We start from the raw sequence: 16,509 nt of genomic DNA, 5'->3' as shown, positions 1-16,509 counted from the left end.
TACAGTAGGGGGGAAGATACAGCTAGGTTCTATATAAGAACATCAGAATGTCCATACTGGCCCAGTATTCTTTCTTCCAACAGTGGCCAATACCAGGTGCTTCACAGGGAATGAACAGAACAGGTAATCATCAAGTGATTCATCCCCTGTTGCTCATTCCCAGCTTCTGGCAAACAGAGGCTAGGGACATGTTGTTGGATCCCTGCTCACCCTAGTTAATAGTCATTGATAGACCTATCCTCAGTGAACTTATCTAGTTCTTATTGGAACCCTGTTATATTTTTGGCGTTCACAACATCCCCTGGCAAAGAGTCTCACAGGTTGACTGTGAAGAAATACTTTCTTTTATTTGTTTTAAATCTGCTGCCTATTAATTTCATTGGGTGGCCTCTAACTCTTGTGTTATGTGGAGAAGTAAATAACACTTTTTTATTTACTTTCTCCACACCAATCATGATTTTATAGACCTCAACCATATCACCCCTTAGTTGTCTTTTTTCCAAAGTCCCAGTCTTTCTAATCTCTCCTCATACAGAAGGTGTTCCATACCCTTAATCATTTCTGTGGCCTCCTCTGTACCTTTTCCAAGTCCAATATATCTTTTTTGAGCAGGGGCTACCAGATCTGCATGCAGTATTCAGGATGTGGGTGTACCATGGATTTATATAGAGGCTATATGATATTTTCTGTCTTATTATCTAACCTTTCTTAATGATTCCCAACAGTCTGTTAGCTTTTTGACTGCTGCTGCACATTGAGCAGATGTTTTCAGAGAACTATCCACAGTGATTCCAAGATCTCTTTCTTGACGTGTAACAGCTAATTTAGACCCCATCATTTTGTTTGTGTAGTTGGAATTATGTTTTGCCATGTGCATTATTTTGTATTTATCAGCATTGAATTTCATCTGCCATTTTTTGGCTAGTCTCGCAGTTTCGTGAGATACCGTTGTAACTTTTCACAGTCTGCTTTGGACTTAACTGTCTTGAGTAATTTTGTATCATCTTCAAATTTTGCCACCTCACTTTTTACCGCTTTTCTCAGATCATTTATGAATATGTTGGACAGCACTGTTCCCAGTACAGACTCCAGATGGATACCACTACTTACATCTCTCCATTCTCATAATTTATTCCTACCCTTCATTTCTTATCTTTTAACTGGAGTGCCTGGCAATGTTTTCAGGATCATCTAAGGATCCTTAATTTAATTTAATGACAAGCCTTTTGTTATCTTAATCACCTGGCCTCTGTTTGTAAACAAACTCCCTGCCCCAAAGGTGGAAGCTGGGAGCAGCACAGAACTCATCACTTATCACACTCAAGCTGTGTTGCAGTTACGAGTGCCGTCTGGGGCTAGGGTATGCGCTGTGAGCAGAACTCAAGTACAAACCCAGGTGGGGGGCTAGAGCCTCTCCTGCCCCGCAAACGGCACCCCTGTTTGCAAGAGGACTACTATCTTCCGACTTCTGTTTTGTGACCAAATCTACAAACAGACATGTGTCTGGAAGCTGATTGTCAGAATTAGCAAAGCCTGCATCTATAAATGAGGCAGAATTTTTGACTACTTGTGCCTGAATAAGCTTTCTTAGAAGTTTTCTCACAGAAGTAGAAAGCACCCCATCTACCATGTATATACAAGGATTTTCCCTCTGCAGAAACTTGTTAGTGGTGCTAAACACTTGGAGGACGGTAGAACCCTGGGAAAACAACAAATAAATCTCTGTCATAGGATACCTGAAAGCAGGGATGGCAGGTTTGTATAATTTTTGGTGGTGCCTGTGATGTTGCACTCCATATGTTTATGGAAATATTCTTATGACTGTGAATATAATGTAATTGGAATATGCTTTATGCAAAAGGTCTTTGTAAGGTATCATTACAAAGCTTATAATCTACTGAGTGTGTTCAACCTATTTGTATGAATGTATCATTCTTGTATTTGAAGCTAGAAATATGAAGTACTACTCTGAAGTCCTATTGTAATTATGCGAAGTGTGGACCATTAATGGTGGCTTGGAATCTTGATGGCTCCTATTGACTAGGACAATTGGTTGTGAATGGCTCTGTTTACTTACAAACCTTCCTGGGGACGTGTAGGCCAGCCCTGGAAGAATGGAGGCTGGGGTCTCATAGGACACGTAACCATGCCACATTATACTGGAATCCATCTTAAAACAGGTGCTTTTCCATTTAGAAAGAGGGGTGGGGACCCAGAGAGAGACAAAAGATTCCTGCCTTGTGCCAAAGATATAAAAAGGTGTGGAAAAGAACAAAGGAGGCTGCCAGTCATGAGAAATCCCCTAGTTATCACCTGAGCTGGAACTAACAATGACTGTACCAGGGGAAAGAATTGGTTTCAGACTAGGAAGGAGTCTAGTCTGTGAAAGAAGCTTATTGGAATATCTCTGAGGGGGAGATTTTACCTGTAAACAGTTTCTTAATGTATTGGGCTTAGTCTTGCGTGTTTTTCCTTTATTTTGCTTGGTGAATTACTTTTTTCTGTCTTACTTGAAATCACTTAAATCCTACTTTTTATACTTAATAAAATCACTTTTGTTTATTATTAAACCCAGAGTAAGTGATTAATACCTGGGGAGCAAACAGCTGTGCATATCTTTCTATCAGTGTTATAGAGGGTGGACAATTTATGAGTTTACTCTGTATAAGCTTTATACAGAGTAAAACGGATTTATTTGGAGTTTGGACCCCATTTGGAGCTGGGTGTCTGAGTGCTGCAGATAGGTGACAGGTTGAGCAGTTTTTTGGTTAAAGTCTGCAGCTTTGGGGGCGTGGACCAGACCTGGGTCTGCGTTGCAGCAGGCTAGCATGTCTGGCTCAACAAGGCAGGGTTATGGAGTCCCAAGCTAGCAAGGAAAACGGGCTCAAAGGTAATTCCATGTCAGGTGACAGTCCCAAGGGGGTCTCTGTGACCGAACCCGTCACAGTGCCCAGAATGGGTCCAAGTCCTGCTTCCACACACACACCTGCCTAAGGCTCTGGGAGCGAGTTTTGGTGTGGGAGGGGGTGCAGGCTCTGGGAGGAAGTTTGGGTGCAGGAGGAATGCAGGCTCTGGGACAGAGTTTGGGTGCTGGGTGCAGGCTCTGGGCTGGAGCAGGGGGTTGGGGTGCAAGAGGCGGTTTGGGGTGCTGGATGCGGGCTCTGGGAGGGAGTTTGGGTGCTAGATGCAGGCTCTGGGCTGGGTCAGGGAGTTTGGGTGCGGGAGGGAATGGGGGTGTGGGTTTTGGGAGGGAGTTTGGATGCGGGATAGGTGCGGGCTCTGGGAAGGGGATTGGGTGCTGGGTGTGGGCTCTGGGTTGGGACATGGGGTTGCAGTGTGGGAGGGAGTGTGGGGCCTGGGGCTGGGCTGGGGATGAGGAGTTTCGGATGCAGTAGACAGGCTGCCCGGGGCTGGGGCCAGAGAGGAAGACTCCCCCCAGCCCTCTCCCCACTGTCAGCAGTGAGCTCCCCCGGCCCTCCTGGCACGACACTCACCCAAGCTCCCTGCCCCCCCGCCATGCCCAGGCTGTTGCTCAGGAGGTCTAGCCAGGAAAAGGCCCTCCCCTCCCTGCACCTCAGAGTTGACTCGGAGTTGCCTGCCAGGAGGGTGGCTGCCATGCGCCTACTCCCTTCCTCCCTCCACAGGCGCAGCAGCTGTCTCAGTCTGTCCCTAGCACCGCTCCCTTGTAGCCAGCAGCAGCTGGTGAGGGAGCACAGCGCAGAGCTGCAGGGTGCAGCCGCTTGCTGCCCAGGGCAGGCATGGACACTCAGGGGAGGTGCGCGGGTATGGCATGTGGGGATGGGGGCGCTCTGGGGGAGGCTCGCGGGAGAGACCTGGCCCTGAACATTGGTGGAGCCAGGCCCCCCAGGCCCTGAATTTGCTGGAGCCCAGGCATTACGAGCCCATATAACTCGCTGCCCCTGCCTGAAAGCAAAACTTAAATCTCTTGAACCTTGCACAGCTATCATCAACAGACAAAAAGTAGCTTTTAAGAGCTGCATACTGCTGTAACCATCCGTTACTAGCTAAGTCCAGGTTAAGCCATTGACTCTGAACATGCTTCAGACACTGTTTTCAACATCACAGAAGTGACAGAACTCCTCCAAGAATGACTTTCATTTTGTTCTTTTGTCAAAGGAATAGTAGCAATCAATACATACATCTTTAACATCAAATTCTAACACTTTAGAAAACTGTGTAGCACCAGCACAGCGTTATGGTGTATGATGTGGCATGGACATCCCATGAAATACACACATGCGTTCTTACTTTGAAGCAGTGTCTTAACTGAATTATTCATACCCAGGTTTACACTGGCATTGCCTACAGAAAACTCAACACAGTTATCCCATGGTATCTCATGCAATGTCATTCTCCCATCAATTTTGGAAAAGATTTCTTTTGCAGTGACTGTATGAAGGCCAGTAGTGACGTGTAAGTCAAGTAACTGTGTTGTCACAAGGTATTTCTGGATCTCTGTCAGTGGATTCATTTTTTCTAAGCTTGTGTCATATTAGAGCCATCAACAGAAAGAGAAAAGGCTTCAGTCTTTATTTGCCTCACAAGACACTTGGAAATAGGGAGTAATGGCACCATTCAACATACATGTTGACTCTGGTCTTACAGATGCATAATATTGGGCAATCTGACTGTCAGAGAAGATATCTTTAAACAGGGGGCTCAGGTTGGCTGCAGTTGCGAAAGGAATATTGTGCTGCGCAAACAGAGTTGTAACTTTCATTTTTGCACATCACCTCGGGAAAAAACATTTCTATTTCGTACATAAACAAGGTGTAATAAAAAAATAATTGAATATTTTACCAAAGTTAAATTAAAAAAATGGGAAATTAATAGACAAAATACATCTAAACAGTATAACCAGATTTTCACAAGCATATATGTTAATAATATGATACACATAGTGAGTGGACTTTTTATGTGATATAAAGATTGCAAGTTTGTGTCTGTGTAACATACAGTATTTTAATAATCCTGTTGCCTTGGATCAAGGCAGTGGCTCAATGAATTAATGAATATTTAACCCTCATCAGAACACATTGAAAACTGTACAGAAAACCAAAAATCTTGGACTCAATAAAAATTAATTCATAAAAACAATCAAATCTTTCTGAAAGAACATTGCAAACAGAGTTTCTGACAAAGTACTAGGAATAAACTACTGTACTACCACCAGCCCCCGCCCCATCAGCAAGCAAATTACTTCTGGGGAACCCAAGTGCCCTGAAGAGGATTATTATGATTAATAATAACAAGAACAATAATTAATAATAAATTGAAATAATTAATAACAGCAAACCATAATTATTCAACATATTTGACTTACTTTTACAATGAGGGGATTCGCCACAGGTACAAAAGGAATTTGTGGTTGTGGAGACATTGCTCTGCTATTTGCGTATTTCATTTTCCAGCTGATGAGTTACATCTTTTTCTCCTTGATGGCCACAGGACAGCTCTGGGGTGACACAGCGCACATTTAAAAAGAACTAGGACAATGAAGGGCCATGAATTCGTCCAGTGTGGTTTAAATTTTGAACTGTATTTTGAGAACCTGAAAACTTTCGATTAAGTTCTGCTTGTTTTTTGAGTGAACTCATATTTTTTTGACTGTCAAGTATTCACACACACAACCCTGCCACCTCTCTGTATAGCCTCCTCTCCGGTAGAACAAAGGCCAGTAGTCTCCATGGTTACCACAGTACACAAGCTTGGAAAGCGGCTTTCCAAGCACTAAACTCTGTGCCTGAGGCCCCGGATGTATTGTTGTCTCTTTCAGTGCCTGAGTAAAAATATTTTAAATCTTTATATATTTACTCAAAATGAGTGAGATAAGCTTAGGGATGGATGTGAGATTGAGATAGCATGCTAATGAATGAGACTTGACATGTCTGCTGGGAGATCCAAGTAGGCGAATAAATACTCTAATGGTATATAGCTCTTGAGTTTGAACGACTCACACTAAAAGTCCAATTCAGGAGGTTTGAGGTAGTTTGATATTTATTTTCCAGTAACCCATAGGCCCCATCAATAATAGGCCAAAAGGCACCGCAGCCAGCTCTTGGTTGCCATCACTCACACTTGTGATGCCTTTGGAAGGCTTTGCATCCACGCAATGAACCAGTGTAATCTATAACCCACATGTAGGTGGAAAGGCACAGATGTTGCATATACATTAACTCCTCTGTTCCTTCAAATTGTATCTCAAAATACAGTGCCTTGTCTTTCTATTTAAGGCCCCCATCACCAAAGTATCTGAGCACCTCTTTAATGTATTCATCCTCACAACACTCCCGTGAGGTAGGGAAGTGCAATTATCCCCCTTGTACATACAGGGAAATGAGACACAGACAGGATGAGTAACTTGTGCAAGGTCACACCAGATGTCTGTGATGGAACAGTGAATCAAATCTAGGTCTCCCAAGTCCTAGGCTAATGCCCTAAGCAGTGGACCATCTAGCCACTCTGACTCAGAGTCCCACAGCAGTCTCTGCCCCTAATTCCCATTGGACAATTCCACAGGGAGTCTCTAGGGCCTGATTCTCCATTGTCCTGCATCTTGTGCAGCCTTTTACACAGTGCAAAGGGAGTATAAAATGCTACCAAATCAGAATGGTAGCTTGTGTTTTAAACCCACCTTGTGCTCAGTTTGAACTGCTGTAAATGACTACACAAGGCCCAGGCCAACACAGAATCCTGCCCACAGGGCCCAGCAATTGTTCTGCCCTATGTGGGGAGGCAGTTTTGGCCTTCAGACAGTGCTGTTGCCTCAGAGCTCCTTGCAATTCCTTTATTCCTCTAGGACAACAGCATCCCATGGCAGATTTGCCTACAGCAAACATGTCCGCCAGTGACTGGTAGTCAGTAGTTGAAGACAGCTTGCTACACTCCAAGGTAGAGTGAGACTCTGGTTTTGGGCTGATCTCTTCATAGAAGGAGAAACTCACCCCAGAGCAGAAGGACCACACATGGTCCTTGCACCACTTGAGCAGGAGCCATTTAGAATGGAAGATGCAGGGCTACTGTTTGTGCTCAGTAGGCTTAGTCCCTGCTTGCTAGGTGTGCAATGAACATCAGGACTGTGCTTGGCCCCGGGCTCAAGTGGGCAGGTTATAATATAATATATATATATGGAGATGTACCATAGAACTGGAAGGGACCCTGAAAGGTCATCAAGTCCAGCCCCCTGCCTTCACTAACAGCACTGAGTGCTGATTTTGCCCCAGATCCCTAAGTGACTCCCTCAAGGGGAGAACTCACAACCCTGGGTTTAGCAGGCTAATGCTCAAACCACTGAGCTATCCTTCTCCTCAGCTTTATGCTTTTTGTGCCCTTGCCCTTCATTTCTTTGTGCACTGGAGCTGTGCTAGGCCCAGTCTAGCCCTGATTGTGGGAGATGAAGTGACCTTGGTGAAAGACAAGTGATCTGGCCTTAGATGCTAAGATTCTGTGAACCAATGTCACTCCATGTTGTCTGACGTTGCTCACCCACAAGAGATGATAAAAAGATTTCTCAGGAGAGCCCTGCTTCCTGCCAGGCAGGGCATATTTTTTAATACCAGCTGGAAGAACAGAGCCAAAAGTTATTTCATAAAGTCAGTTAAGCCTCAGTAAACAGCTGTGCCAGTTTCTGACCACTGTCAATATATCCATTCTCCTTCTCTAAATTACAAGCCTGTTTCATATCAGAGTGTGCACCTTCCAGGCATGTTTTTGTGGGCAACTCTCCATTGTTATTGACAGTTGATGCACTCAGCAGCAATGAATATGAATTAGGACACACATTTTCCTTGCCTCCTTCCAGGCTGTGTGACATTGGGCATCTCTGTAATGGAAAGATTAAAAGAAACCTCATTTAAAATAGATTACTAAGGATTGGCTTATATATAAGCAGTGCCTAGGGCTGCATTGGGTTGGATTGTTTTTTGTTTTTTTTTGGTTAATTTGGCAGGGAATGTTTGAAACTACAGCCCCTTTTGCCTCTTGTTGACAGATCACTGTAGGACTATCTGCTTGACAGTCTGCTTTAACGTACATCTGTCCTGTCTTGTTGGGTGCTCCCCCCAGTTTGGAGTGTCTGTACATGGAATATGAAGAGGATGATGACATTTCCTTTGCAAAATGGATGAGCAGTTTCTGGGGTCACAGCTTGATTGATGAGAATGAGAAAGAGGGTAGAAGCTACAGGAAACGCCAGACACAAGCCTTGAGTGAAAGGAGAGCCTCCCTTCCAGTAAGAAGTGTGTGTGTGTGTGTTGGGGGGAGGGTGGGGATAATTGCTTCATCAAGGGTCTGATCTTGAGATACTGTGGTGATGAGTGTGATACACATTACTGAGTAAATGCAATTCCTGTTGGCTACATTGGGAGGTGTGAGTGGTCAATATCTCTCAGCATCAGGCTCCTGGAACTTTTATAATGAAAAAAAGAAAGTTAGTTCCATGCCAGAAAAATAATTAAGGTATCTCAACTGGATGAGCAAAATGTTTTCTCTCCTTAAGAGTTTAAGCCATACGGGAAGTCAGGAGGTGTATATGGGCTGTGCTCACAGCGTAAGGGAATGGATGTGCTTTAATTATTTATTGAATGAGGATGAGTTCTGTAAAAGATGATGAAGGGAGAGTGAGAGGGGTTTAGGGTTATTCCCTGACAGGTTTGGTTCTGGAAGGAAGGATTTGGTTATCTCAGGTTTCAGAGGAGTAGCGGTGTTAGTCTGTATCAGCAAAAACAACGAGGAGTCCTTGTGACACCTCAGAGACTAACAAATTTATTTGGACTTAAATTTTCATGGGCTAAAACCCACTTCATCAGATGCATGGAGGTATATATATTACAGCACATGAAAAGATGGGAGTTGCCTTACCAAGTGGGGGGTCAGTGCTAACGAGGCCAATTCAATCAACGTGGAAGTGGCCTGTTCCCAACAGTTGACAAAAAGGGGTGAATATCAGCAGAGGAAAAATTACTTTGTGTAGTGCTAACGCACCCAATTCAATCAGATTGGATGTCGCCCATTCCCAACAGTTGACAAGAAGGGGTGAGTATCAGCAGAGGGAAAATTACTTTTTGTAATGACCCAGCCACTCCCAGTCTTTATTCAGGCCTAATTTGATAGTGTCAAGTTTTCAAATTAATTCCAGTTCTGCAGTTTCTTGTTGAAGTCTCTAAGGTGCCACAAGGATTCCTTGTTGTTTTTAGGTTATCTCAGATTCTGCTCCAGCTTCGGTGAGTGAGCTATTGTATAGATCCTTTGTTGTTGAAGAGTTATTTTTAATGTAACTTTTTATGTAGAAATAAAATGACTAATTGTTAGAAAATGCATGACAGGAACGCAGCCAAGGATTAAGCCCACGTGGAAGGAGTATTCCAGAAACATTTCTGTTCCGGACTCCCTACTTCACTGCTTTTGCTTAGCCATCTCACGTTCTTTTTCTTGTAGGGACCAAACCTGCGCTCCTTGCTTGGGCAAAACTCCTACTGACTTCAATGGGAGTCTTGCAGAATTGTGTTTAGAAAAAAAAAAAAAAAAAGAAGACAGTAATCTCCTAAACCACTGTAGTATCGCTAGTGGAGGCTGACGCACCTTTTTATAAGGGTGAGTCAGCATAATTATGTGGTACACAAATCTGTAGTATAATTATGTAAAATGTGTTCTCAATTTAAGGCCCTGATCCTGCAAAGCCTTAAGCACCGGAGTAACTTTGCACATATTAACAGTCTCATTGAATTCAAAGAGACTACTCTCATATGTAAAGTGATATAGGTGCCTATGTCTTTGCAGGATCAGGGTCTAATTCTGTAACTATTCTGAATCAGACAAATCTGAGCAGGCTGTCCTTGGCACCACATGCATAACTTCTCCTTGAGGTCAGACTAGATGATCATAATAGTACCTTCTGGTCTTAAAATCTATGAATCATTGTAATGATAGATGCTATATATAACTAAGCTTGCTATTGTATTGTGGAGATCCAGCTATTTTTGCAAGAAATTTTCTGCATTTACTCCTTGTGGAGACCATATTTAATCTACCCATGCTGAACCCTTGGTTCCTTTTCTCTGACATATATTATGCTGTGGGTTTTTTCATTGTTAGAATAGGTTTCTTTTTTAAAAACATTCTACCTTGGTACTTTAGTCAAGTTCAGGAGACAGGTTGAAGCTGCAACCCAGATTCACTGGTTTTGAACTGTCCAGTTAAGTTCATTCTTGGGCCAGATCCTGGGATGGATCTATGCTGAGTGACTTCTTCACCTTAGGGTGTGACCCAGAATGTATTTATAGAGCCATAGGTTTAACACACCCTTTCCTAGTACATAAAAAAAGTTAATCAGTTTTGCTGACTATGGGTAATGTCTTTCTCAGAACAGGTTTCAGAGTGCTAGCTATGTTGGTCTGTATCAGCAAAAACAATGAGGAGTCCTTACGGCACCTTAGAGACTAACAAATTTATTTGGGCATAGGAGTCACACATCATACTTAGAGTTAAACATGTCCTTAAGTACTTTGCTGAATAGAGATGGTTTCCTGAATCAGAGGTGCCTGGAGTATTTTCTAAATCTCTGTGCTTTTGCAGTAAAGAGAGGGAAGACTGGGGTTTTCCCCAGAGGCCACTGTAACTAATCAATGAGAGTTTTGCTGTTAACTTCAATGGGACTAGGAGTAGCCACTTTTATTAGTGTCCTTGGACAAATTCATTTTACTTCTGTGGAGTTACACCAGGGATACATTTCACCTGTTTTGTTTCTCAGTCTCAGGACAATGTATATATATATACACACACATAATTTGAGACCAGAAATTTCTGACCTAGAAACCTGACCAATTTGCAATGAACTGGGTTGAAAAATGAAGCCTCTGAGCTGTTTCTAAAAATGATCCAAACAGTGGCACTTGTGGTTTCTTAGAATCCTCTCCGTTAGTCATTTCATGCATTCACCGTGTGCCATAATCTCCCATGGCAGACCTGCTGTTACGTGCGCATGGTCACTTATGCAATTGGCAATACAATATATCTAGGTCTAGCCATGTATGGACAGAGATTTGTAAAACAACTCCCTTGCTAACTGCTATAAGAAAATTAATAATAATTTTCACTTTTAATTTCAGGATCCTAGTATAATTTATAGACATTAATGAGATGAACCTCACAACATGTCTCTGATGTATTATCATTCCCATTTTGCAGTGAGGAAGTTGAGGCATGGGATAAGAGGGAAGTTCCTCTCATGGATTGGTAACTGGTTAAAAGATAGGAAACAAAGGGTAGGAATAAATGGTCAGTTTTCAGAATGGAGAGAGATAAATAGTGATGTCCCCCAGGGGTCTGTACTGAGACCAGTCTATTCAATATATTCATAAATGATCTGGAAAAAGGGCTAAACAGTGCGGTGGCAAAATTTGCGGATGATACAAAACTACTCAAGATAGTTAAGTCCCAGGCAGACTGCAAAGAGCTACAAAAAGATCTCTCAAAACTGGGTTACTGGGCAACAAAATGGCAGATGAAATTCAATGTTGATAAATGCAAAGTAATGCACATTGGAAAACATAATCCCAACTATACTTATAAAATGATGGGGTCTTGAATATTGCACTGCAGATGTGACTGCCACATCTCAAAAAAGATATATTGGAATTGGAAAAGTTCCAGAAAAAGGCAACAAAAATTATTAGGAGTATGGAACAGTTTCTGTATGAGGAGAGATTAATAAGACTGGGACTTTTCAGCTTGGATAAGAGACGACTAAGCAGGGATATGATAGAGATCTATAAAATGACTGGTGTGGAGAAAGTAATAGGAAGTGTTATTTACACCTCATGGCACAAGAACTAGGGGTCACCAAATGAAATTAATAGGCAGCAGATTTAAAACAAGCAAAAAGAAGTATTTTTTCACACAGCACACAGTTAAACTGCGGAACTCCTTGCCAGAGGATGCTGTGAAGGCCAAGACTATAATAGGGTTCAAAAAAGATCTAGATAAATTCATGACAGATAGCTCCATCAATGGCTATTAGCCAGGATGGTCAGGATGGTGTCCCTAGCCTCTGTATGCCAGAAGCTGGGAATGGGCAACAGGGGATGGATCACTTGATGATTACCTGTTCTGTTCATTCCCTCTGGGGCACCTGGCATTGGCCACTGTTGGAAGACAGGATACAAGGCTAGATGGACCTTTGGTCTGACCCAGTATGGCCATTCTTATGTTCTTATGAGCACATAGGGCTTAAGTATTCGGTGTCACTCAGTGGATTATTAGCAGATCTGGGAACAGAACTCAGGAATCCTGGCTCCCACGCCCTGCTCTAACTATTAGACATTACTATCTGACTAAAATCTATGCTGCCACTCCTTCTCAAAAAATCTTAGTTGGATACCATGGCATACTCTTGCCTGTACACATGAGACAGTGGTATACATGAGAACTGACATTGGAAATTCTAGAGATCTGTTTCAAATCCTTTGCTTAACTCAGTGACCACTGCAAACTTTACATACTGTGACTTATAATGCCTTGCTGAAGTTCCTGAAATCAACAGCTGCGATCTTTTTTTATACATTTTGCCATCATTTATCATCCATCATTAAATATAATCCAGCTCAGGCCAAATTCTTTTTGCCAAAGCATTTTATGCATGTGTGTCACATATGCAAAGAGAATTAGTCCCCTCAGTGCCAAACACAAATGAAACATGTTCCCTGTTCTGAGCATTTGAAAATTATAAAACTTTATCTCCTCAGGTTCTCTGAGTGGAAAACTGAGTTAGGTGGAAGGCAGAATAGGAAAGAGAGTTTATTTCTATCTAAACATCTCCACTTTCCAATAGACATTGTTACTCTCAGTGATGAATTTGATAAGCAAGCAACATAAATGTAACGGTAGAAATCACAGAAATGTAGGGCTGAAAAGGACTTCAAGAGGTCATCCACTCCTGTCAGGGTTCCCTCCCCACTCTGAACTCTAGGATACAGATGTGGGGACCTGCATGAAAGACCCCTTAAGCTTTTTTCTGCCAGCTTAGGTTAAAAACTCCCCAAGGCACAAATCCTTCCTTGTACCTTGGATTAGGTAACACTGCCACCACCAAATGATTTAAACAAACATTTAGGGAGAGCCATTTGGAGCCCTTCCTTCCCCAAATATCCCCCCAAGCTCCTACATCCCCTTTCCTGGGGAGGCTTGAGAATAATATCCTCACAAATTGGTACAGGTGAACACAGACCCAAACCCTTGGATCTTAAAATGATGAAAAAACAATCAGGTTCTTAAAAGAAGAATTTTAATTAAAGAAAGGGTAAAAGAATCACCTCTGTAAAATCGAGATGGTAAGTACTTTACAGAATAACAAAAGACTCAAGAACACAGAGGATCTCCCCTCTAGGCAAAACCTTAAAGTTACAAATCCAGGGATAAACTTCCCTTTAGACAAGGAAAGTCACAAGCCAAAATAAAAGTAAGCTAACACATTCACTTATTATTACTTACTAATTCTAATTGAGTTGGATTGCTTGCTTTCTTGAGCTGTCTCCGGCAAGCACACAGAACAGACAGACCAAGAACAGACAAAACAAAGCCTTTTCCCCCTCCCCAGATTTGAAAGTATCTTGTTCCCTTATTGGTCCTTTTGGTCAGGTGCCAACTAGGTCACCTGAGCATCTTACCCCTTTACAGGTAAAAGGATTTTGTGCCTCTGGCCAGGAGGGATTTTATAGTACTGTATACAGAAAGGTCGTTACCCCTCCTGTTATATTTATGACAACTCCACATCCCTGCACCAAGGCAGGACCAAGTAATTCTAGACCATCCCTGATCATACCCTATTCTTAAAATCCTCCAATGGTGGACACCCACAACCTCCCTTAGAAGATTATTCCAGTACTTAACTATTATTATAGCTAGACATTTTTTCCTAGTATTTAACAAAAATTGCCTTGGTGCAGATTAAGCCAATTATTTCTTGTCCTATCTTCAGTGGACACAGAGAACAATGGATCATCATCTTTTTTATAACAGCCCTTAACATATTTGAAAATGTTATCAGGTGGTTCTTGTTTTCTCAAGACTAAACATGTCCAGTTTATTTAACATTTTCTTACAGGTCAGGTTTGCTGGGTAGACTGACACTATCTATGGCAGTGGTTCTCAGCCTGCAGGCTGTGGGCCACTTGCACTCCAGTCACCACATAGTTGTGGCCCATATGACATCCTCAGGGCCACACAGGTAGTATAAATAGTGTGTGGATGCGGCCCACATAACACATGGAGAGCTACATATGCAGCCCATAATGGAAAATAGGCTGAGAACCACTGATCTATGGAGAAGCAAAACCAAGTTAGAATGAAGGTTTGCCTATCATTACTCTATTAAAGAAGACAAACCTGATTCTAGGTTCAAACCATTTTCAGGCACAGAATCCTTGGTTATGAGGTTCTTCAAGGGAAAGAAAGGAATGGACAGATAGTTTTGGATTCTGAATGTCTGATGTGCTGGGGCCTACATGCTCCAAATCTACTGTGATTCTTGAGTAGGCCCCAACAATCAACAGTAACGTTGGTACAGTGAAAGAGCAACTCTGTCTATGGGAGCTGAGGGAGCTTAATGCTTCAGAGCATGAATAGTTTTCTTCAACAAAAATCTGTGGCTTATAAAAGGGAAAACATTTTATATTCTGAGCTATGCAGTCAGCATAAATCCTGCTTGTGATGGCTGGAGCTCACTGGAGGCATCACCTAATGGATAGGCGGTCAGACCTTTAGTTGCTACATCTGTACTCTTTCCCCCATACCACCTCCATGCCTGGTGTCAATCTGTCTTCTCTTTGTTTGGGATGCAATTGACCCTGGAGTCACAGCAATATGATTATACAGATTGGTATTTAATATGGCCTTGTCTCAGTGATCTGCACCTAGGCCTACTCAGTGATCTTTAATGTGGCTTATTCAGTGATTTGCTCTCAGGATTTTTGAGGAAGACCTGTTCCTTAGCTGGAGCAATTGTCATGTCTAGAATGTGCTTTTCAGTCTGGCTTTTACTTCAGACCTTGTTCTATAATTCCACACTGTGAATGCGAATTTAAAAAATGTGTTAGAATAGAATATTTTCAAATACTACACAGAAAGAATGATAGAATATAATCCTGGATCTCAAAAGTTCTCCTGTTTTTGCCCAAATCTCCGAAGAATAGACTCTAAGAGATTTTTCCAGTAATTGATGCACATATCGACCCAGGAAATAGACTTGAAAGCTATAGTTTTGTTCAGTTTAACATAGTATGGTTACTTTCCCCCAAAACATAATTGATAGCTTTGATGTACTTTTAAACCATAATACAATATGACTTAACAGTAAATACAGCCGTATTGACCAGTTTGAAACAGTTATGCTTCAAAGTAAAAACAGTTTGACCAGAATCATTACAGCTTTTCTCAAAAGTGATTGTACTGGCGCTTACTGAAGGAAGTTATGTTTGGAAATGAGAACTGAGAGAATACAGTACAAGATGAACAGCCCTGGGAGCAAGATGGTTCCATCTGTAGTAAAAATGTGTGGAAAAGGTAAAGATTTGCAGAATTCTACTGCAAAAGTGGGATGTACAAGTTAACAATTATCAGGACATAAAGTGACAAGAAAAATCTACATAACAAGATTCCAAGAATGTCACTCTGTGTGTCGCTCTGAAACCTGTTATGTCTATCAAGTCAGTGTGAAATGATGGAAGCAGCTACCAGCATTTTTGTTCACAATATCACCAGGTTCAATCATCACCAGGATTCATGGTCTGTTAGCATCAAATTTTCAAGTTCTCAGCCATTTTGACTTAACAAATTACACCCTTGTGGTGTACAGCTCCAGGTAGGCATGAATCTATGACATGCCAAGAGTCTTAGACCATTGTGATATCAGAGGTAACTCAACCAATCACCATCCTTCCTCTACAGTTTATTTGCATGCAACAGTTTCATTGGTTGTATGAGGGAGACTGCACAGATGGTGGATTACATGGTCTGAAAGCCACACCTCTGTATCCAACTGCCATGCGCACAATCCAACACAAATCTCCCCACACAACCTTCTGCCAGACACAAATCAATGCAATCACTCACACAACACAACCAGCATACACAATAACCCCAAACACACATAGCCCCTCACTGCAGCATATATACCTCATTTGCCACCTGCACAAATCTACACAACTTTCCCTGCACAGCAACACGATCAGCACACACAATAACCCCAAACATCACTCTGAAGCCTAAAATGTGTTTTGTCAGTGTGAAACTATGGAAAGAACTACACATGGTTGAGAATATCACCAGGTTCTATCATCACTGGGATTCACGGTCTGTTACTCTCCAATTTTTAAGGTCTCAGCCCTTTTGAGTTTGATACACTGACTTTACTAATTACACCTGGGCTGCAGCATGGGATTATAATTACTGCCAGTGCATGTAAATCAAAACAGCCAATTAAAAAGTCAAAATCCA

The 16,509-nt window shown here is 42.1% G+C and overlaps 2 protein-coding genes across 4 annotated transcripts in view; one reads left to right on the top strand and one right to left on the bottom strand.

Moving 5' to 3' along the window:
* The window catches only part of TOMM70 (translocase of outer mitochondrial membrane 70), a 44,442-nt gene extending 38,785 nt beyond the window's left edge, over positions 1 to 5,657 (bottom strand). The window contains exon 1 of the mRNA XM_030582961.1: positions 5,345 to 5,657. Coding sequence (XP_030438821.1) covers positions 5,345 to 5,425 — 81 coding nt within the window. The 5' untranslated portion in view covers positions 5,426 to 5,657. The remainder of the gene's footprint in view (positions 1 to 5,344) is intronic.
* LNP1 (leukemia NUP98 fusion partner 1) overlaps positions 1 to 16,509 on the top strand; it is a 38,845-nt gene that overhangs the window by 6,679 nt on the left and 15,657 nt on the right. Inside the window, exon 1 of one of the 3 annotated variants that reach the window (XM_030583003.1) lies at positions 8,102 to 8,251. The exons of the other annotated variants lie outside the window; for them this stretch is intronic. Within the exon in view, the coding sequence (XP_030438863.1) occupies positions 8,102 to 8,251 (150 nt within the window). Of the gene's footprint in view, positions 1 to 8,101; positions 8,252 to 16,509 lie in introns of those variants that run through there. 3 annotated transcript variants of the gene reach the window in all.

The sequence above is a fragment of the Gopherus evgoodei genome, chromosome 1, assembly GCF_007399415.2.
Source record: "Gopherus evgoodei ecotype Sinaloan lineage chromosome 1, rGopEvg1_v1.p, whole genome shotgun sequence".
Taxonomy (NCBI): domain Eukaryota; kingdom Metazoa; phylum Chordata; order Testudines; family Testudinidae; genus Gopherus; species Gopherus evgoodei.
The sequence above is the reverse complement of the archived record's forward strand: the minus strand, read 5'-3'. Positions and strand labels throughout refer to the sequence as shown.